General features: G+C 48.4%; 1 protein-coding gene across 5 annotated transcripts in view; it reads right to left on the reverse strand.

Annotated features, from left to right (window-relative positions):
* PNPLA6 (patatin like phospholipase domain containing 6) overlaps positions 1 to 23,222 on the reverse strand; it is a 145,949-nt gene extending 122,727 nt beyond the window's left edge. For 3 of the 5 annotated variants that reach the window (XM_030197165.1, XM_030197166.1, XM_030197164.1), the window contains exons 1-6: positions 23,127 to 23,222; positions 9,422 to 9,490; positions 8,956 to 9,043; positions 7,409 to 7,491; positions 6,437 to 6,525; positions 6,174 to 6,314 (exon numbers count right to left, since the gene is read on the reverse strand). In XM_030197165.1, the coding sequence (XP_030053025.1) occupies positions 6,174 to 6,314; positions 6,437 to 6,525; positions 7,409 to 7,491; positions 8,956 to 9,043; positions 9,422 to 9,490; positions 23,127 to 23,207 (551 nt within the window). In that variant the 5' untranslated portion in view covers positions 23,208 to 23,222. Of the gene's footprint in view, positions 1 to 6,173; positions 6,315 to 6,436; positions 6,526 to 7,408; positions 7,492 to 8,955; positions 9,044 to 9,421; positions 9,491 to 9,905; positions 9,921 to 10,561; positions 10,709 to 23,126 lie in introns of those variants that run through there. The other 2 variants (XM_030197167.1, XM_030197168.1) reach the window with 2 other exon arrangements.
* Between the last annotated feature and the right edge of the window lie 215 nt (positions 23,223 to 23,437).

Below are 23,437 nucleotides of genomic sequence, written 5' to 3' on the forward strand. Positions count from 1 at the left end.
GAGGCGCAGGGGGCTGCTTAGGCGCACGCTGTTGACGGGAACGAGCGCGCTGGGGCTGTCCCTGTGCCTGACGAGGCCTTCGGGCCGGCTGGTTGTACCTACGCTTTGCAAAAGAATAGGGTGCAGCCTGCCGGGCCCGGGAAAAAACGTCCACCTGTGGAGGTGGATGCTGAAGGCGCCCGGTGGGAGAGTTTGTCGAGGGCGGTTTCCCGCTGATGCAGTTGGTCCACCATCTGCTCGACCTTCTCACCGAAAATGTTATCCCCCCGGCAAGGGACGTCGGCCAGTCTCTGCTGGGTGCGGTTGTCCAGGTCAGAGGCACGCAGCCATGAGAGCCTGCGCATCACTATACCTTGGGCCGCAGCACGAGATGCCACGTCACAGGTGTCATAGATACCCCTGGACAGGAACTTTCTGCACGCCTTCAGCTGCCTGACCACCTCCTGATAAGGCCTGGACTGCTCCGGCGGGAGCTTCTCGACCAGGTCCGCCAGTTGTTGCACATAGGTCCGCGTGTGAATGCTCATATAGAGCAGGTATGACTGGATGCGGGTCACGAGCATGGAGGATTGGTAGGCCTTCCTCCCAAACGAGTCCAGAGTGCGAGACTCCCGCCCCGGGGGCGCCGAGGCGGTATCCCTCGAACTCCGTGCCCTCTTGAGAGCAGAATCCACGACCGCCGAGTCATGGGGCAATTGGGGCCGCATTAACTCTGGGTCGGAGTGGATCCTGTATTGGGACTCTGCTTTCTTGGGAATGGTGGGGTTAGTTAACGGTCGCACCCAGTTCCGAAGCAGTGTCTCTTTGAGGACATTGTGCAGCGGCACCGTGGAGGACTCTCTAGGTGGTGATGGATAGTCGAGGACCTCGAGCATCTCGGCCCTAGGCTCTTCCACAGAGACCACGGGGAAGGGAATGCTAATAGACATATCCCGCACAAAGGAGGCAAAGGAGAGACTCTCGGGAGGTGAGAGCTTCCTCTCCGGTGAAGGCGTGGGGTCCGAGGGAAGGCCCGTAGACTCCTCTGAGGAGAAATATCTAGGGTCCTCCTCTTCCCCCCACGAGTCCTCATCCTCGGTATCGGACATAAGCTCATGTAGCTGAGTACTGAACCGGGCCCGGCTCGACGTCGAGGCACCAGGGTCTCGGTGTCGTCGAGCGGTGGACTCCCGCGCCGGCGGGGACGGAGCTCCCTCCATCGACGGGGACTCCACCTGCGTGGCGGTCGAGACCGGCGCCGCAAGCGGCGGCGGTGTCGACGGCCCCGGCGCCGGGCTAGAGCTCGCCGGCGCCACAGACATCGGCGCCGAGGGCGCAAGCACCCCCGGCGCCGGCACAGCCTGGCGCATCAGCCCTTCCAGGATCCCCGGAAGGATGGCTCTGAGGCACTCGTCCAGGCCCGCTGCCGGGAAAGGCGGTGGGGCCGGTAGGGGTGTCGGCGTCAGAAGCTGATGGGGGCCAGGAGACGGCACCGAGGTGCCGGAACCCCGACGCGTCAGTACCTCCACAACCGACGGGGACCTCTCCTCTCGACGAGTACGCTTCGGCGTCGCCTCCTCTCCGATATCCGGATGCACCGAGGGCGACCGGTGACGACGCTTCTTATCCTTCTTGCGATGCCCGTCACCGGCGCCGGAAGGCATGGAGGAGGAGGAGGTCGATCCCCCTCGGTCTCGAGGTACCGGGTCAGACAGGGTTCGGTCCCGTGGCCCACGAGCTGAGGGAGTGACCGCGGCCGACTGCCCACGCGGCCTCTCACCTCCACTCTCACCGGAGGACCGGCGGGCTGACGGGACCTGTTCTCCTGGGGTCGATGCCATCGGTGCCGATGTCTCGGGCATCGATACCGGTACCGAAGGACCGGGCGTCGATACCGATGCCGTCGAGGTCGACGTCGAGGGGCCGGCGCAAGTTCCAAAAAGACGGTCCCGCAGAACTTGCCTCGCAACCTGAGCGTTTCCGGAGACCGAGACACAGGGAACACGACTTGATATTGTGCTCCGGCCCGAGGCACTGGAGGCACCAAGCGTGGGTGTCGGTCTGCGAGATCGGCCGGCCGCAGCGACCACACTTTTTAAATCCACTCGGGACCTTCGAGGACATCGACGGAAAATCGTGTCGGCGAAGTCAAAGTCGTCAATGGTGGCTGGAATCACACCTCGAAAAAAGAAACGACCGAGCGGCCACTAGGCCGCAACGCGGCGTCCCCGCTGGAAGCGAGGGAAAAGGGGAGTGCGTGCTCCACACGCTCAGGTTTTTTTTTTTTTTTTTTGAAAAGGAAACCGGCGATAACCCAAAAACAAGAGAGAAAAAGAAAAGCGACGATCCGCGTAAACGCGATCGAAATTCCGGCGGCTGAAACAGAGAGAGCGGCAAAGCACGACTCTCTCCAGACGCGGAAAAAAAGGAACTGGCGGGAGCGGTCGCGCATGGGCGGGAAGATGGCCGCGCATGCGCGGTGGGCGTGCCCTGCGTGCCGACCGTCCCGCGAAGCTTCTTTCCGGTTGGTGGGGGCTGCCGCGGACGTCACCCAGTCGTGAGAACAAGCAGCCTGCTTGTCCTCGGAGAACCAGTGGGACACTGTCATACCGGGGTACAAATTATATCATAGTGATAGGGTGAATCGGATTGGTGGAGGGGTAGCATTGTATATTAACGAGAGCCTTGAATCAAATAGATTGAAAATTCTGCAGGAAACAAAACACTCCTTGGAATCACTGTGGATTGAAATTCCATGTGCAAAGGGAAAAGGATAGTGATAGGAGTGTACTACCGTCCGCCTGGCCAGGACGAACAGACGGATGCGGAAATGTTAAAGGAAATCAGGGACGCAAACAAACTGGGCAACACAATAATAATGGGGGATTTCAATTACCCGCATATAGACTGGGTTAATGTAACATCTGTACACGCAAGGGACATAGGATTTCTTGATGAAATCAAGGACAGCTTCATGGAACAGCTAGTTCAGGAGCCGACAAGAGAAGGAAAAATACTAGACTTAGTCCTTAGTGGTGCTCATGATCTAGTGCAGGGGGTAACGATACGAGGGCCGCTTGATAACAGTGATCATAATATGATCGGTTTTGATATTGGCATTGAAGGAAGTGAAACTAGGAAATCAAGTACGCTAGCGTTTAACTATAGAAAAGGTGATTACGACAAAATGAGAAAAATGGTGAAAAAAAGACTGAAAGGAGCAGCTCGCAGAGTAAAAAACTTGCATCAGGTGTGGATGCTGTTTAAAAACACCATCCTGGAGGTTCAGGACAAATATATTCCACGTATTAGAAAAAAGGGAAAAAAGACTAAACGTCAGCCGGCGTGGCTAAACAGTAAGATAAAGGAAATCATTAGAGCCAAATAACAATCCTTCAGAAAGTGGAGAAGAGAACCAACTGAAAGTAACAGGATAGATCATAAGGAATGCCAAGCCAAATGCAAAGCGGAGATAAGGAGGGCAAAAAAGGACTTTGAGAAGAAATTAGCGTTGGAAGCAAAAATACATAGTAAAAAATTTTTTAGATACATTAAAAGCAGGAAACCGGCCAAAGAGTCGGTTGGGCCGCTGGACGAAAATGGTGTTAAAGGGGCGATCAAGGAGGACAAAGCCGTAGCGGAGAAATTAAATGAATTCTTTGCTTCGGTCTTCACCGAGGAGGATTTGGGGGGGACACCGGTGCCGGAAAGAATATTTGAAGCGGGGGAGTCGGAGAAACTGTAACCTTGGAGGATGTAATGGGTCAGTTCAGCAAGCTGAAGAGTAGTAAATCACCGGGACCTGATGGTATTCATCCCAGAGTATTAATAGAACTAAAAATGAACTTGCGGAGCTACTGTTAGAAATATGCAATCTGTCCCTAAAATCGAGTGTAGTACCGGAAGACTGGAGGGTAGCCAATGTTACTCCGATTTTTAAGAAGGGTTCCAGAGGAGATCCGGGAAATTATAGACCGGTGAGTCTGACGTCGGTGCCGGGCAAGATGGTGGAGGCTATTATTAAGAATAAAATTGCAGAGCATATACAAAAACATGGACTGATGAGACAAAGTCAGCAAGGATTTAGTGAAGGGAAGTCTTGCCTCACCAATCTAATGCATTTTTTTGAGGGGGTAAGCAAACATGTGGACAATGGGGAGCCGGTTGATATTGTATATCTGGATTTTCAGAAGGCGTTTGACAAAGTGCCGCACGAAAGACTCCTGAAGAAATTGCAGAGTCATGGAATCGGAGGTAGGGTATTATTATGGATTAAGAACTGGTTGAAAGATAGGAAGCAGAGAGTAGGATTGCGTGGCCAGTATTCTCAGTGGAGGAGGGTAGTTAGTGGGGTCCCGCAGGGGTCTGTGCTGGGTCCGTTGCTTTTTAATGTATTTATAAATGACCTAGAGATGGGAATAACTAGTGAGGTAATTAAATTCGCCGATGACACAAAATTATTCAGGGTCGTCAAGTCGCAGGAGGAATGTGAACGATTACAGGAGGACCTTGCGAGACTGGGAGAATGGGCGTGCAAGTGGCAGATGAAGTTCAATGTTGACAAGTGCAAAGTGATGCATGTGGGTAAGAGGAACCCGAATTATAGCTACGTCTTGCAAGGTTCCGCGTTAGGAGTTACGGATCAAGAAAGGGATCTGGGTGTCGTCGTCGATGATACGCTGAAACCTTCTGCTCAGTGTGCTGCTGCGGCTAGGAAAGCGAATAGAATGTTGGGTGTTATTAGGAAGGGTATGGAGTCCAGGTGTGCGGATGTTATAATGCCGTTGTATCGCTCCATGGTGCGACCGCACCTGGAGTATTGTGTTCAGTACTGGTCTCCGTATCTCAAAAAAGATATAGTAGAATTGGAAAAGGTACAGCGAAGGGCGACGAAAATGATAGTGGGGATGGGACGACTTTCCTATGAAGAGAGGCTGAGAAGGCTAGGGCTTTTCAGCTTGGAGAAGAGACGGCTGAGGGGAGATATGATAGAAGTGTATAAAATAATGAGTGGAATGGATCGGGTGGATGTGAAGCGACTGTTCACGCTATCCAAAAATACTAGGACTAGAGGGCATGAGTTGAAGCTACAGTGTGGTAAATTTAAAACGAATCGGAGAAAATTTTTCTTCACCCAACGTGTAATTAGACTCTGGAATTCGTTGCCGGAGAACGTGGTACGGGCGGTTAGCTTGACAGAGTTTAAAAAGGGGTTAGATAGATTCCTAAAGGACAAGTCCATAGACTGCTATTAAATGGACTTGGAAAAATTCCGCATTTTTAGGTATAACTTGTCTGGAATGTTTTTACGTTTGGGGAGCGTGCCAGGTGCCCTTGACCTGGATTGGCCACTGTCGGTGACAGGATGCTGGGCTAGATGGACCTTTGGTCTTTCCCAGTATGGCACTACTTATGTACTTATGAAGGGAAGGATGACAACTCTGGAACTCGGAGGGAGGGACGACGACCCTGGAACTCGGAGGGAGGGAACAAACTTACGGTGGGTGAAATATTGGGGGTGCTCCAGCACCCACAGCACCAACGGAGTCGGCGCCTATGACTCCATTTAATATCATAAAATAAAAGATATCAAAAATGAAGGATATAAAAACCCAACATGGCCATGTTTTGGCTCACACTTGCTTCAGAAGTATAAAACAATGGAATAATCTTTTCAATTGAACAAACCAGCTTGTGTGTGGAATAAATCCAGCAGCATCTTCAAACCCAGGAACTCAAGGTGTGAATACCAATCAAATATCACACATATGTCATAGGCACTGGCGGAATATCAGTATCGAGCTTAGCCACATCTTGATTCCCTCGATTTGAAGAACCAAATTTTACTGGATTTATTCCATACACAAGCTGGTTTGTTCTACTGAAAAGATGGTTCCCAACATTTTACACCCATGAAGCAGGCATGAGCCGAAACATGGCCGTGACAGGTTTTAACGTCTTTCATTTTTTAAATGGAGTTATTTTAGTTTGCTTTTGTTGGTCTTGCTTTATTTTTGTTGAGATCTATTGGAAGCTGTATGGTAGCTTAGTTTGGCCACCTCAGGGAATTATCACACTGCTCCCTTGAGGTAGGGAGGGAAACTGCACTAAAAACAAAATAGGATGGTTTTTTTCCTATCCTGAGGTGTTTGCTCCCTGAAACTCTTCACGCACACGCATGGGGAAGCACTGACCTCACATTTTTCAGCATGTAGAGAACCTCAGAGGGCAGATGGGAGTTAGCGACATCAAACTCAGTGAGGTCGGCTTCCAGCACGGACGGTGGGGGCTCCTTCTGCTGCAAAGTGGGCACCTCTTTCTTAATCCGCAGAATCCTGCGACCAGAAATACAACTTCACTCACAGCAATTATAGGGTTGTAGCTAAATGCTTGGAGCCAGGGCAATGTGCCCCGATACTGGATAAGGAGCGATGAATAAAGAAGACCCGGCACTTACTTTTTGGCGATACTCAACATCTTCTGTTTTTTCTTCATCCTGGGCCTGGTGGCTGTAGTATCCACAAGTGAGGAAGTGGACTGAGAGACCTGCAATGGGAGGGGGAGAAACACCACATAATACTAGCATTAACTATCAGCTATAGCTGTCAGGGGGAAGCGAAGGTGTGAATGAAGGAGGCTAAAAAATCCTGTTTAACTAAACCAGGTAGCAACTCTCACGCATTTGGTAGTCAAAGGGACAAAAAGATTCCGAAAATTGTTAAAAAGAAAAATAGATCAGCGAGTCTAAGATGTCTAGAGAATTTTACATAATTTATTTTTTTGCGAATGGAAAAACCTGCAGATGGATATTCACACAACAGCAAGGTGTGAAATCCCCACAGACTTTGTCATTCTCAACCAGGAATTACCTTTCCAGTACTCACTGGTGCTCGGGCACCAAACAGACTCTGGGGGGATGGGAAGCAGGAAGCTTTTTACTCTGGGACTGCTGCTGCTATCTCCATCAGCCTAACAGTAATCAGAGAGCTGACATGAAAAAGGTCAAGAGAGGAGGCAGGAACAGTACCCTCCTCTTTTTTTTTTTTTTAATTTGATGGCCTGTGTGACAACCACACAGCCCTGGAAGCTGAATTTTGTACTCGTCAACTCAGGCTTGGCTCAAAAAGAAAATGCACCGTTTACTGCTACCCAGGACAGCTGTTACAGCACGGAGTTGTGAATTGGAAGATCCCATTTCCACCTCCCTGACCCTAAAGAAAGTTCCTTAATCTCCCTGTGCTCAGCTCTCCAGGACAAAAGCTCTATGCAATATGTGAGTAGTCTCGGACAGTGCTATGTACACTGACGGCTCTACAGGAGTAGAGAAAACATGACTAGCGTGTCTCACCCAGCACTAGCAATGCAGTCTCACCACTGACACAGACTCTGTATCAGCCCCCATCCTTCCCAATCCCACCGATCGTTGTACCTTCCGCATGATCTTGCGTCCATAGAACATGACTTTATCCCGTTTCCGAAAGCGGTACCGTGGAGTTTCTTGCAGCTGAACTTCTATGGAATGAAAGGAAGGGGGAAAAATTAGTTTTTAAATCACAGGCATGACCGAAGCCTTTCCAGCAGACATGTACATGGGCAGCGCGTGTTCATAGCTACAGATACAACAGGTGCATTGATTGAGAGGTGGCAAGATGAGGCTCAGAGGGGATGGACTACTGCACAACATTAGAAAACATTTCTTCACATTGGATACCCAGAGACAATAAAGAGCGTATACAAATAGTCTTATGACCAGTGAAGCCTATGATAAGGAGAAATTAGGCCTTATCTGATCTTTTTCTTTCCATTAGTCCTTCCCACTATTCCAGAACCTGTGGGATAGTTGTGTTCATCAACCAGCAGGTGGAGATAGAGAACAGAGAAATGAAAACTGAGCTATCTCTCTCTTGGCATCCATTCCGGCTCCTCAGCATTTACGTAGACAAGCAGTAAGGAAAAACTCAGCACTTTAGTTATTTATTTATTCCACTGGCTTAATATACCACAGAGGGCCTCAAATAACGGGCTTCAAAGTGGTTTACAAATGATTAAAAACACAACAACCTTAAACAACTAACCAGACGAGCAAACATGTGTGGACCTCTTTCATCTCTGGACAACTTGTAGAGAACAAGAGATATGCAGGAAGTACCATGAAAGGTGACAGTAGTTATTTGATCCATTACTTCACACCAACTAAAACATCTCAGAAACCTCGAGCAGGACCGAAGACCCCAGCATAATTTGGATGCTGAGCCAAATCTGAAGATGTGCTGCTACTAACCATTTCCTCTGCGTCCCACAGGATTCCCAGCTTGCATGCACTGCAAAGCTCTGATGCCGGCCAGCAGATCCCAGAGCGGGAATACCACTTAACTGCCTGTGCGGAAGTTGCCATTCACCCCGAATGTCACAAGCCTATCACGTGTCCCAAGAGGTGAGTCAGGATCTCCCCCTGCACCAAGTAGAACTTGAAGATCTCCAAGTGGTTCTGAGTCAAACTTTATTCGGACTTATCACTGCCAACTGCTTCCCCCAAGGCCACAGTCTTACAGATATGAGAAAGGCTCAAGTTCGATACCCTGTCCAACACTCTCCAGCAAACCTCTTTCCTACTCTGCAGACTCAAGCCACCCATAAAGCTAAACTGGGGATCAGATGACCATTTGGACCAGAAGAAAATCACTCAGAACCAGAGGCTGAAAAGTGTGTCCATCCACCTGCTGGAGATAGAAAATACTGAGCAGCTGGACTGGATGCCAAGAGGGATATATCTCAGCTCAGTTTTCAGTTCTCTATCCCACAGGTTCTGGAATAGTGGGAAGCTACATAATGGAAGATGACATTTTTACTTATTTCTGATCCAGGAGGCAGCATATAACTGTAACATAAATGTTGGAATTTCAGTCTTCATACACAGATATAAAACTTCATACAGCGCTCTGTAAATAAGGAAAACACACTAGAAAGGGAACTTACTTCTAAGCCGTAGTCGCCTGACAAATATCAGAATTAATGCAGCTACGATGAGCACAACAAGCCCGATCCCAATCATCACACCAAACATCTGCAAAAACATAAAAAACATACAGGAAAAAAATCCAAGAAATGGAGACACGGTGCACAGAGAGGTACAGAGCAGACTGGTATCACAAGCAGGGGGAATGAGGAGCAGAGGCACATATACACACACGGGTGTCACCAGAGAGTCACAGAGCAGACACAGGCACTCACAGACATTACCCAGAGTCACAGAGCAGACACACACACACATTATCCAGAGAGTCACAGAGTAGGCCCACTCACACACATCCATATCCCCAAAAGGATCACCCTCACGTTACTCCTCCTGTGCTGCGCCTGCCTCCGAGGCACAGCTGGTATCATACTACAGAACAAAAATGTTAACAGCCCATTGCCTGTCCTCAGTGTTGTCTGCACTCACCATGCTGGTCTGTAGCTGATCTTCAACAAAGAATCTGATAGTTGGCAGAACTGCGGTTAGAAGCACTTCCTGTCAGGAAAGAGCACCAGGACATAAGACAACAGCCAAAGCCCATAGAGGTCATACACACAGGTGGGTCCCAGACTTAAGCGCTGAAATGCAACGTTTTTACATAGCGTAAGTGACGGCGCACAGACGCTAACGCGCTGTATTCTATAATGGAATCTGATCAAATGCAGCTTTAGAATTCACGCTCAGCGCCTTGTATTTTAAAGCCCTTTCTAGAGCTGACCCCTTAATGTACATAAATTTTCCAGAACGGAAACTCACACATGCAACTTTTTATATTCATCTAGAAGTCAGGAAAGCTGTACATGCTTAATGTTTGATAAGACTTGCTATACCGCCCAGGAGCGTAGCCAGCAGCCCATTTTTGAAGGGGGGCCACCTACTCCTCTCCCCCCCATCCCATTAAAAATTTTACCTTTGCTGGCAGGGATGCCCGAGCCCCACCAGCTATAGAACTCTGCAACCTGAACCTCCCCCGGTACAAAGTCATCGGCATGCTTTTCAGCTGCTGAGGCCGGTGCTCCTCGCACATGCTCAGTTCGTACGTGCAAACTGAGCATGTGCGAGGAGTCCCAGCGTCAGCAGCAGAAAAACATGCCGCCGACTTCTTCACACTTGGGGAGGTTCTGGCCATGGAGGAGGCATTCCCACCAGCCGTTCAGGGTACTGCAGATTGAAGGGGGGGGGGGGGGGGGAGACCAGGCCCAATCCCCGCCCCCACTACACCACTGATAGTATCTTTCAGTAGAAGTAATGAAAGTAATTTACAACATGACGCTAAAAAATGTGGAAATGGAAATGAACTACACCAAGAACAGGATACAAAGAAAATTAAGAACTAAAGAAGGGCGAGGGAGTGGTACAGGTGGCTCCTGCACGTGCACAGAGGGAAAATTGTTATCCGCAATGAGCCAGTAATCTGGTATTTGTGGAATAAAAGAAATGTGTTGTATTGTATAAAATCAGGAGCACAAGGTGTTCCTACAATACCTGCAATGGATACCCAGAAATATTGTCAGTGTTTTGATTTCTGATTAAGAGAGTGTATAAAAATGTGTAAATTATTTGTACTCAGTATAAGGATCTTAGAGATGCCCAGTGCCTGGTCAGAAGCATTAATCTTGTAGATGCAGCGTTAACTGGGGCTTCCTCCTCTTTCCCAGACTCAGTCTGTCCCATGCCTGTCGTCTCTTCTCTGAAAGCATCTCAGAGTGCATTCTGGAGACACACACACACACACACAACAAAAAAAAAAGAAAACAGCTGTTGGACGAGAAGAGGAGTAAGTGTAATTCTAACCGGTTTAACTTTCCTAGTTGAAACTTGGTTCCACCCTCAGGATGACCTTACGATGAACGAAGTTTGTCCAGCAGGTTATGAAATACTCTACATTCATCGTTCTAACTTTATAAGGGGGTGAGCTGACAGTGATCTATAAACAATTTTTATCTGCTTCTCTATGCAATTCCTTTCATTCCTCCGAGTTAGAGATTTTTTCGTAAGTATTGCCATACTGGGACAGACCGAAGGTCCATCACTCCCAGCATCCTGTTTCTAACAGTGGCCAATCCAGGTCACAAGTACCTGGCAAGATCCCAAAAAAGTACAATACATTTTCTGCTGCCAATTCCCAAGTCCATTTTAATAATGGTTTATGGACTTTTCCTTTAGGAAGCCAGCCAAACCTTTTTTAAACCCCGTTAAGCTAACTGCTTTTACTATATTCTCTGGCAACGAATTCCAGAGTTTAATTAAACTTTGAGTGAAGAAAAATTTTCTCAGTTTTAAATTTACTGTTTTGTAGCTTCATCGCGTGCCCCCTAGTCTACTACTACTACTTATCATTTCTAAAGCGCTACTAGACATACACAGCGCTGTACACTTGAACATGAAGAGACAGTCCCTGCTCAACAAAGCTTACAATCTAATTAGGACAGACAAACAGGACAAACAAGAGATAAGGGAATATTAAAGTGAGGATGATAAAATAAGGGTTCTGAATAAGTGAATAAGGGTTAGGAGTTAAAAGCAGCATCAAAAAAGTGGGCTTTTAGCTTAGATTTGATCAGAATTTTTTGACTCTAAGATAGTCAAAATATGTTTTACTTTACCTAATATTTATATGGATAAGGTTATGGATTATTCTACCTCTTTGATATCAGCAAAGTCAAGCGTTCCTGGTGACAGAACGTGGACATTTTTTTAGGGGGATGGATTTAGAACAAGGCTACTGTTGAAATATTAATTTTCTCAATGTTCCCAGGACATTTGTCCTTCATTTCTTTTTTTAAATCTTCCTCAGAAACTTTTCTAATTTGGTTGATAACCTGGCTTAATTTCCATTATGCACAGGGGCATTATCCCAGCTATTTAGTTCACATCATCTTGACAAATTCTACTGGGCCAAAATCCCAGGTCTGCAATGATAGACCAGTGGTATTGATTCCTCTGCTAATATTCTAGAGGTTTTAGTTACACAGCAATTTGTGGAATATTTTAAATCAGCATAACATCCTTTCATCTTCTCAATCAGGATTCAGAAAGGATTTTTCTACGGAAACAGCTTTATGTGCCCTGGTACCTGGAATAGAACACTGGATCAGTACGGGGATTCAAGTGCTGCTGATTCAATTTGATCTGTAATTGACCATGAACTGATTATATGGTTACGGGATAGGCCAGCAACGTGCTTTTTCTAGCCGGTTTAGCAAGCACGGAGTTCAGCAAGACATGTGCAGAGGTTCTGCGGGCTCTTTTTCTGTCACGGTAGCAGTTAACGACAATTGTAAGCAAAGTTATTTTAATGAGCTAATTACTATTCAAATGTACATTCCAAGTGATGCACAGAAAAGAACGCCTACCTTTAGGATTAATAGCAATAAAATAACACAGAAAAGAAAAGAAGATGATACCTTTTTTATTGGACTAACAATACATTTTATGATTAGCTTTTGAAGGTAGTCCTTTTTTATCAGACCAAAAATAAGCAAATGTTGATAAATAACAGTATATATAAGTGAAACATCAAAGCATTCCAATTACAGTCTCACAGGAAGAAGGTAGGATGAAATTTTTACTGGTGGTTTGGAGCTGTCGGTATTGCTGTTTCCTTCCCATTACTGCTGAAATTCTACCCTCAGCTGCAGATGCCTGGATGGCTGGGGAGAGCTGCCGCATCTCTACAGCCTGCCCCTCCCCAAGCATGCAGACAAGCAGCCCTTCGCTCTTCCTTGCTTCCCTCCCTGCATGCTTTCAGAGTCGACACCGGCTCCCTGACTGTACAGCTGCCAAGGGGCAGGATCGGGCAGCACACCCAGGAAAGCAAGTGCTGCTTATACCAGAAGAGACAGCTGTGGTCACGATAAAAATAAGTTTGAAAACAACAAAAAAAGTTACTTTCATACACGCAGATTGTATGTGTGTATGAAAGACATTTGTAGCATGTGCAGAGCAGCCATGCTTAATGATTGGCTGTTCTGAGCATGCTCGGGTGATTGACTGACTTCCCCCCGCCGAGATCCTCGCTGTTTTTGAAAGCTCATTTGCATCTCATTTCTTTTGAGCATACTTCACCATCTCCAACTACCAGGACTTTGGTGAATCTGCTTCTCAGTGTTAAACTGGTTTAGGGGTTTTTTAAAAACTTTTAGGGGCCCTTTTACTAAGCCGTGTAAGCCCCAATGCGTGCCAATTCGGAGTTACTGTGCGGCTACCGCACAGCTAATGCAGTATTTTCATTTATCACGCGCGTCCGCAACATGAAAAATCGGGAGGAACACCAACTTGATGCGAGTAGGCCATTACCACACAGTTAACATGAGAGACCTTACCGCAAAGTCAATGGTTGGCGGTAAGGTCTCAGACCCAAAATGGACGCGTGGCAATTTTTATTTTGCCGCACGTCCATTTTCGTCAAAAATTTTTAAAAGGCATTTTATGCAGGCGTGCTGGATAATGGATCTGGGCATGCCCAAAACCTGCGCCTACACTACCGCAGACCATTTTTAAGCGCACCTTAGTAAAAAGACCCCTTAGAGCCTATCAGGTTAAAATGAACAAAGAGCTGTCAGCCCTGTGGACTCCAAGATGTGGTGACTCCCAGGGATCCCTGTTATCACCCATTATTTTCAACATAGTGATGTCATCTCTTGGTAAAATCTTGGATATTAATGCGGTGAAAAATTTTATGTGGATGACATCACATTATTCTATTGGAGAGGAGGATATGAAGCTTGGAGTCTACAGCTGAAAACTGTGTTGAATTAGTGGAAGAGTGGGTTATAATCCACAAACTAAAACTGAATGTAGATAAAACAAAAATTTTTATAGCTCTAAGTCACAACAAGCTGTTTTGTATCAAACAATAACCACAGATAAGGTCAGATTTCCAGTGGAACCAGAGCTCAAACTCTTGGGTCTAGTGTTAGACACTTCACTTTATTTTGAAAAGCAGTAGCCCAGTTAAGTAAAAAAAAATTATCTTTTCTTTAAGAAAATTAAGAATTAGGCATTGCTTAGAACCTCTGCAGTTCAAATTTTTATTTATTCAGATTTATTAACCGCCTTTATGAAGAGATTCACCACGGTGGTGTACAGCAGGTACAGTTTAACATCAAACGTACAATTTTGTTGACAGCATAACAATAGTAAAATGTACAAGTATAAACATAAATACAATGAAAGAAGAAAACCTAAAAACTGCAAACTGAAACCTAGTAATAAGACTACCAAGAAACAGGATCAAAAATATACACATTTAACAGCACTGAAATTCAAACTGATCGTGAAAGCTTCGATCTGGGATGTATCCGAGCACATAACTAGAGTCCTTGGGGCTTGTTCATTGCATTGTGCTGTCCGTGACGCCGAGGGTACGGTTTACCTCAGCTTGGATAACCGAGAGGAACCATTCACCTCACTATATATCTTTGTTCATTCTCTATTGTTCTGTGTTATGATTGCACACTGGAAATTCTTGTTGTTGGGACTTAATCTTAAACCAGCTAGATTACTTAAATGTTTTATTAGCTGGCTGTTCACAAACTATCTTAAATAGGGTACAAACCTACAGACCATGGCAGTTCATCTGGTGTATGCTGCTAAGAGGTTTGACCGGGTTACTCCCCTGTTGACTAGAGCACACTGGTTACCTATTCAGGCAAGGTAAAATTATGTATAATCATACCTGATAATTTTCTTTCCATTAATCATAGCTGATCAATCCATAGACTGGTGGGTTGTGTCCATCTACCAGCAGGTGGAGATAGAGAGCAAACTTTTGCCTCCCTATATGTGGTCATGTGCTGCCGGAAACTCCTCAGTATGTCGATATCAAAGCTCCATCCGCAGGACTCAGCACTTAGAGAATTACACCCACGAAGGGACACTCTGCCCAGCTCACCACCGCCGAAACGGGGGAGGGGAATTAACCCAGCTCATCCCCACACAAGTGGGGGAGGGGAATCCGTCCAGCTCATCCCCGCGGAGCGGGGGAGGGACACCACACCCGCCGATGCGGGGGGATCTGGCTTATCCTGCAACCGCAACCGCGGGAGGAGCTGACTGACCCTAACACCGCCGAAGCGGGAGGGGTACAAAGCTGCCCTACAGCCGCACGAAGCGGGAGGGAGTGCCGGCAGAATTTTAAGTCTCAATCCAGCCCCGTAAAACGGAGGGGAGAGGAATGCAGCAGCTCACTGTAACACAAACTCGTCTTAACTCTTGAAGAATCCAAGTGAAAAAACTTGAACACGAAGTCTTTCTGAAGTAACTGAAGACTAAACTTGAACCTGAAATGCAACCAGAATAAAAACAGTACAGATATCTGGGAGGGGCTATGGATTGATCAGCTATGATTAATGGAAAGAAAATTATCAGGTATGATTATACATAATTTTACCTTCCATATCATCAAGCTGATCAATCCATAGACTGGTGGGATGTACCGAAGCAGTACTCACCCAGGGCGGGACATTGAAATCCCTGACCTCAACACTGAAGCTCCAAACCGGGCCTCCGCCCGTGCAGCCACAGTCAAACGGTAATGCTTGGAGAATGTATGAGCCGAAGCCCAAGTTGCCGCCTTGCATATCTCTTCCAAGGAGACGGATCCGGCCTCTGCCATCGAGGCCGCCTGAGCTCTCGTGGAGTGAGCCTTCAGCTGGATAGGCGGCACCTTCCCCGCGGCCACATAAGCCGCTGCAATGGCTTCCTTGACCCATCTTGCCACTGTAGGCTTAGCAGCCTGCAGACCCTTACGAGGACCTGCAAACAGGACAAACAGATGATCCGATTTCCGGAAATCATTGGTCACTTCCAAGTATCTGATGATGACTCGTCTCACATCCAGATATTTAAGAGCAGAGTACTCCTCTGGGTAGTCCTCCCTACGAAAGGAAGGGAGACAGAGCTGCTGATTCACATGGAAGCGAGAAACAATCTTGGGCAGGAAGGAAGGCACTGTGCGAATAGTCACTCCTGCCTCAGTGAACTGCAGAAAAGGCTCTCGACATGAGAGTGCCTGGAGCTCGGAAACTCTTCTGGCTGAAGTGATAGCCACCAAAAAGACTGCTTTCAACGTCAGGTCTTTCAGAGATGCCCTCGACAAGGGTTCAAAAGGCGGCTTCTGCAATGCTCTTAGTACCAGGTTGAGATTCCACGCAGGCACCACTGAGTGCAGAGGAGGGCGCAGGTGATTAACTCCCTTGAGAAAGCGCACCACATCTGGCTGCGAAGCCAGGGAAGCACCCTTCAGGCGGCCCCTGAAGCAAGCCAGAGCCGCTACCTGGACTTTAAGGGAACTGAGCGACAGGCCTTTCTCCAGACCTTCTTGCAGGAACGCCAACACTGAAGAAATTGGAGCAGTGAAGGGAGAAAGTGAGCCTGCTTCACACCACGCTGCAAAGATACGCCAAACCCTGGCGTAAGCAGTAGAAGTAGAGCACTTCCTCGCTCTCAGCATAGTGGCGATGACCTTGTCTGAGAAGCCCTTCTTCCTCAGACGCTGCCGCTCAATAGCCAGGCCGTAAGACCAAAGGGGGAGGGATCCTCCATCACCACGGGACCCTGATGTAACAGGCCCTGCTCCACTGGCAGCCGCAGAGGATCGTCGACTGAGAGCCTGATCAAGTCCGCATACCAGGGACGCCTGGGCCAATCCGGACCCACCAGGATTACCCTGCCGGGATGCTTTGCCACCCGGTCTAGCACCCTGCCCAACATGGGCCAGGGCGGGAACACATAGAGAAGCTCTTGTGTCGGCCACTGTTGGAGAAGAGCATCTACTCCCAGGGATCGAGGGTCCCGTCCTCTGCTGAAAAAGCGCGGCACTTGGCAATTGGCCGATGACGCCATCAGATCTAGGCTCGGCTGGCCCCAGCGCTTCGTGATGTCCAAGAACGCCTGAGCAGATAGCTGCCACTCTCCAGGCTCCAAGGTATGGCGACTGAGAAAGTCCGCCTTGACATTCATGACTCCGGCAATGTGGGCCGCTGAAAGCTGCTCCAGGTTCGCTTCCGCCCACTGGCAAAGATTCATAGCCTCCTTGGCTAGAGGGGCGCTCTTGGTACCTCCCTGGCGGTTGACATAGGCCACAGCCGTGGCATTGTCCGACAGGACCCGTACAGGCTTCAACACCAGTACCGGGATGAACTCCAAAAGCGCCAACCGAATGGCTCTGAGTTCCAGGAGGTTGATAGACCACTTTGCCTCTGCAGGAGACCAGAGCCCCTGCGCTGTCCTTCCCAAGCAGTGGGCTCCCCAGCCCGACAACGAGGCGTCCGTTGTGACGACAATCCACTCTGGGGTCACCAGAGGCATTCCCGCAGACAACTTGTCTGTCTGCATCCACCAGCTCAGCGCCCTGCGCACTGCTGGGTCCAAGGGAAGGCGCACAGCATAATCCTCCGACATCGGAGTCCAGCGCTGCAGTAAAGAGTGTTGAAGTGGTCTCATATGAGCCCTGGCCCAGGGCACAACTTCCATCGTGGCCGTCATAGAGCCCAACAGCTGCACATAGTCCCAAGCCCGAAGGGGAGAGGCTACTAGGAACTGGTCCACCTGAGCCTGAAGTTTGACAATCCGATTGTCTGGCAGGAACACTCTGCCCACTTGGGTGTCGAATCGAACTCCCAGGTACTCCAGGGACTGAGTCGGGCGCAGCTGGCTCTTCTCCCAGTTGATGATCCATCCCAGGGAGCTCAAAAGAGCAACTACCCGGTCACAGCTTTGCCGCACTCTGCATAAGAGGGGGCTCGGATCAACCAGTCGTCCAGATAAGGATGGACTTGTACCCCTTCCTTTCGTAGGAAGGCCGCGATGACCACCATTACTTTGGAAAAGGTCCGCGGAGCAGTAGCCAACCCGAAAGGGAGGGCTCTGAACTGGAAGTGTCGTCCCAGGACTGCAAAATGCAGAAAGCGTTGATGAGGAGGCCAGATGGGAATATGCAGGTACGCTTCCTTGATGTCCAAGGATGCCAGGAACTCTCCTGCCTTCACTGCCGTTATAACAGAGCGGAGAGTCTCCATGCGAAAGTGCCGCACTTTCAAGGCCCGATTGACCCCTTTGAGGTCGAGGATAGGCCGGACAGAACCTCCTTTCTTTGGTACCACAAAGTAAATGGAGTAACGTCCCTTGCCAAGCTGACTTTCTGGCACCGGAACGACCGCGCCCAGGCGGATCAGATTGTCCAAGGTCTGCTGCACTGCCACAGCTTTGACCGGAGACTTGCAGGGAGAGAGTACAAACCCGTCTTTTAAGGGTCGGCAGAACTCTAGATTGTAGCCGTCTCTGATGACTTCCAGCACCCACGCGTCTGAAGTTATTGTGGTCCACTCGCCCAGAAACGAGGACAGCCGTCCTCCAATCTGCACTGGGGCGTGGACCAAGACCCCGTCATTGGGTACGAGATCCTGGGGGAGGACCGGAGGGAGCACCTCTGGGACGGCGGTCTCTGCGAAAGGAATGCTGCTTGGGGGAGAAATTCCTCTTGAAGGAAGAGGGGGCAGAGGAACCCGACCTGCCCGGGCGGTACCGACGGGCTTCCTGCAACCGTCCTCTGGAGGTACCGGGACGAGTACTAGCCCGAGCCCTGACCTCTGGTAATTTCTTGCCCTTAGACGTGCCGAGATCGGTCACGATTTTGTCCAGCTCGACCCCAAAGAGCGGCTTGCCTTTAAAAGGCAACCTAGCCAGGCGGGATTTAGAGGCGTGGTCAGCAGACCAATGTTTCAGCCAAAGCCACCGCCGCACAGAGATTGTCTGAGCCATGCCTTTCGCTGAGGCCCTCAAGACATCATACAGCAAGTCTGCCAAATAGGCTAAGCCCGATTCCAGGGCCGGCCAATCAGCCCTCAAGGAATGATCCGAGGGGGAAGCCCGCTGCACCATAGTCAGGCACGCCCTGGCCACATAGGAGCCGCAAACTGAGGCCTGCAAACTTAAAGCAGCCGCCTCAAAGGACGACCTTAAGGCCGCCTCCAATCTTCTGTCTTGGGCGTCCTTTAGGGCCGTGCCACCTTCCACCGGCAACGCCGTTTTCTTAGTCACCGCAGTGATTAAAGAATCCACGGTAGGCCACAGATAGGCCTCACGTTCACTCACAGCCAAAGGATAGAGGCGGGACATAGCCCTAGCCACTTTAAGGCTCGCTTCTGGGACATCCCATTGAGCCGAAATTAAGGTGTGCATGGCATCATGCACGTGGAAGGTTCTAGGCGGGCGCTTCGTCCCCAGCATAATGGCAGAGCCAACAGGGGCTGAGGGAGAGACGTCCTCCGGAGAGGAAATCTTCAAAGTGTCCATGGCCTGTAACAACAGGTTGGGCAAATCCTCTGGGCTAAAAAGCCGCGCTGCAGAGGGGTCATCCGCTCCATCCGAGCGGGGATCCGTCTCCTCCAAGGAATCCGCAAAGGACCGTTGGGAGACCTCAGACACGCTGCCCTCATCTACATCGGAGGAGACAAATTCCTCCAAGGCCTGGGAATCAACCCGAGGGCGTTTACCTCTGGGAACCTCAACCTCTTTACCAGACGAGGGAGCAGGGGCAGCGTTGTGCATGAGGAAGGCCTGATGCAGCAGCAAAACAAACTCGGGGGAGAAACCCCCCAGACTGTGCACTTCCGCAGCCTGGGCAACAGCCCTAGACGCACCCTCAACCGGCGCTCGCAATAGCGGGGGAGAGACATGCTGCGCATCCAAAATGGCGTCCGGCGCGAAACTCCGCGAAGGAGCCGCGCGGGAAGAACGGCTCTTAACTTTAGCCGCTTCTGTGCCGTCGCCCAAATTAAGGGCGTTCATGGCATTAATGTCTCCAATCTCAAGGGCGGCCCAAGAAGAAGCCGTCCGAGCCGCGTGGCCGGCCAAGATGGCGGAGGCGAGGAGCGGGGGATGGGCGTTTATGGCGGGAAAAACCGCCACGCCGGAGGAAGGACCGGGACATTCATCGGTCACGAAACTGTCACCAAACAAGGGCGAATCAGGCTTTAAGACCCCCGCATCCCCTCTAGAAGCGCTCAAGCGACCCGGGGAGCGACCCTTTGCGCCCTCGCCCTCCGATGCCATATGCCACGAGGAGAAGAATCGGGGAACCCCCTGCCCGCTATAAAAAGGTAAAAATTACCTGCTGTCCGCTCCGAGTTGTAACGACCTGGTGTCCCAGTGAGTAGCTGCAATAGACGCTTAAATAAACGTCGAAATAAACGCCTTTAAGGATGTTCAAAATTTTTTTTTTTTTTAACGGAGCCAGCGGGAGGGGGGAGAAAAGGAGGGACCTGGCACCACCAGGTTTGCACTTGCTCAAAAGAGCCCTCAACCCCAGGCACTCAACAAAACCTAAAAATTAGGCTTGGAGGCCTAGCCAGAGCTGCTGCTGTGTGTGACCACCACCTGCTGAGATAGAGAACATACTGAGGAGTTTCCGGCAGCACATGACCACATATAGGGAGGCAAAAGTTTGCTCTCTATCTCCACCTGCTGGTAGATGGACACAACCCACCAGTCTATGGATTGATCAGCTTGATGATATGGAAGGGTGTATTTTAAAGACTGTACACTTACTTTTAAAATATTACATGGCTATGCTTCTGAGTATTTGTTAGCTTTGATTTCTATTTCTTGTCAGAGAACTACTGTCCAACTACGTAATTCGTTGCTTCTACATCTGTCATCTCTGAGATTAATAAGGTATAAAATAGTTTTTCAATCCTCTTTTGTCTTTATAGGGGTCAAATTTTGGAATGACCTTCCTGTTATTCTTAGCCTATCTGTTAGCCTCCTGAAATGTAGAAAAGTACTTAAAACTTGGTTGTTTGAGAAATTTCTGAATTGCTAATCAGTCTTGCTTCTGTATTTTAAATTTAAAGTTGGGTTTTGCTGATTTAACATAATTAATGTACATTTCAATGTGACATGTCAGATATAGTTTCTAAGGTGTGGAGGAGTGGCCTAGTGGTTAGGGTGGTGGACTTTGGTCCTGGGGAACTGAGTTTGATTCCCACTTCAGGCACAGGCAGCTCCTTGTGACTCTGGGCAAGTTACTTAACCCTCCATTGCCCCATGTAAGCCGCATTGAGCCTGCCATGAGTGGGAAAACGCGGGGTACAAATGTAACAAAAAAAAATTATTAAGATTTATATCTTTCTGGGTATTCCTGTGACTATGTTTTTATGTAAACTGCACTAAACTAATTGGATTACTGTGGCATAGAAACAACAGTATAGTATAGTAGAACAGGAAGCAACTCTGGTGATGACAGTAACAGAAGCAGGAATCTTCACAGTCAGTGAAGATTGCAAAATTTCTGCAATTAAAAAGCATGAGATATATCTGCATATCCTTAACACATATTTATTGAGAAGATCCTGGCTATGGAGGAGAATCACCTCAACAGGTTTGGGGACCAGTGCAGAGCTGTCAAGTTCCCCAATCCCAGAGGAGACTTTTTAGCCAGTTCTGGTTTTCAACTTGCATCCTAAAGCAGCGGGATGCGAAGATGAAATCCCACTGTAATTCCTTGTGGCCTTGCGCAAACCACAACTCTGGGGGACAAAGAAATACCTATTGTACCTGCATGCAAGTCACCTTGAGCTAAATCCATTAAAAAAAAAAAAAACCTAGCAACTTGGACCCAGAAAAGGCAATTAATTCAATCTAAAATCCAAATTCAAGATATAAAGACCTGCAAGAGACAAGATGAATTGAGACCTTAATATGGAATCCAAGAGTATGCAGAAATTGAGAAAAAAATCCCATGTATACAACCAGAGGAGAAAGGAAGGAGCAAGGAGAAAAGACTAGATTAATCTGGAGGGATTCCTTCCTTTGCAACAGAGGGCTGCGTGGGAATTAGGATGCAGGAATCCCGTGGAACTTGCGGGATTCCTGCAGTATGGAAGATCTACGGGATTCCCACAGGAATGGAAGAAGTTATCATGGGAATGTAGTCTAAATGGTGTCTCCAAAATGAGGGTTGGAATGCACTAAAAGAGCCAACTGGAGCCCCAGAATGAGACTTGGAACGTATGGAGAGAGGCAACTGGAGTGCTAAAATGAGGCTTGGAATGCCCAACATCAGACTGAGGCTTGGAACACTCATTGGTTGAATAGTGAATACCATCCAAAAAAAAACATGAGAGGCTAGTGGGGTTGGGAAGAAACTGAGTGAAAGTAAATAATAGAATCAATTCCAGCAGATATAGGTGGGGATGGAGGAGATTAGTTGTGGGAATGGAATGGATCTTAGCGGGCAAAGATGAGCATAGGTGAAATTTCTGTCCCTGTGCAACTCTACTTTGCAACTACAAAGCTACTGCATTCAAAAAACTTGCATCCACCCTACTGGTATTTATCCCTTCCCTTAGGGTTACACTGGCTGAGGGACAGAGGGGTTTGCAATTGTGCTCCAACTACAACTTACTCAGATGTGCCGCAACAGTAAAAGAGGAAAAAAGTGGAAAGATGTAACAAGCAGCTAATAATTGTAAGAGAGAAAAGATGCATGAGCGAGCATGTGAGAAGGCCCTCCCAGTCCAAGGGTCAGCCACATGAGCTATTCTTCTGGCAACAGTAGAAGCAAAGATGCAGCTAATCTGTTACAAGACTGACAAACTGGCAAGTGAAACCAAATTTAAGATCCCTAACATCAGTATCTGAAGAGACTAGAAAGGTTTACTTTGTCTTCATAGTAACAAAGACCTGCACGATCATGTCTGGATAATTCATACCTGTTTCATAAAGCATGTAATGACCTGTTCTCTAGAACAGATGCAGTTACTAGGGCAGCTCCCGAAATCTGACCAGTTCTGAGAAGCAAAGAAAGAAAGAAACAAAACTGGGGAAGACCCATCTGATTCCAACATGAGGTGAACATAAAGTTTTTATTTTTCAAAATTTGCAAAACAAAAACTTTTTTGTTCACCCCTGTGTTGGAATCAAATCGTTTGGTCCTCCCCTGTGTTTTTTTCTTTGTGGTGCTTATTTGCATTAGGAAAAGATCTTTTTTTTCAATTATGTCAAGTCAGACGCATTCGGGGACCGGCCTCCCCTCCCAATCCCATGATCTGCCACCTGTCCCTCTATCTTCCACCCTCCTCCTTGTCCGCCATTCGGCACCTCTCCCTCCCCGTCAAGCTCATACCTGAGGTCGCCCACTAACAATCCCACAGCTTTCCTTCGCCGGTGTCCCGTCCCCTATGACATAACTCCTCTCTCTTTGCATCACGCCTGCCGCCTTCTTGACGGAAACAGGAAGTTGCGTCATCAAGGAGCGCGCACCAGGAAGTTAGATTGAGCAAGGACGGCGAAGGAAACAGGAGCCGGAATGACGTAAAAGAGCTGAAGCCGATTAGGTTAACATCCCTTTCCTTCTCCGCGCGCGCAACCGTCATTCTCGTTCACCCAAAACAAAGCAAGCTGCTCTCTCCACGTTGTCGACTCGTCGTCGTCGTC

This window comes from Microcaecilia unicolor, chromosome 3, assembly GCF_901765095.1.
Source record: "Microcaecilia unicolor chromosome 3, aMicUni1.1, whole genome shotgun sequence".
NCBI classification, from domain to species: Eukaryota; Metazoa; Chordata; class Amphibia; order Gymnophiona; family Siphonopidae; genus Microcaecilia; species Microcaecilia unicolor.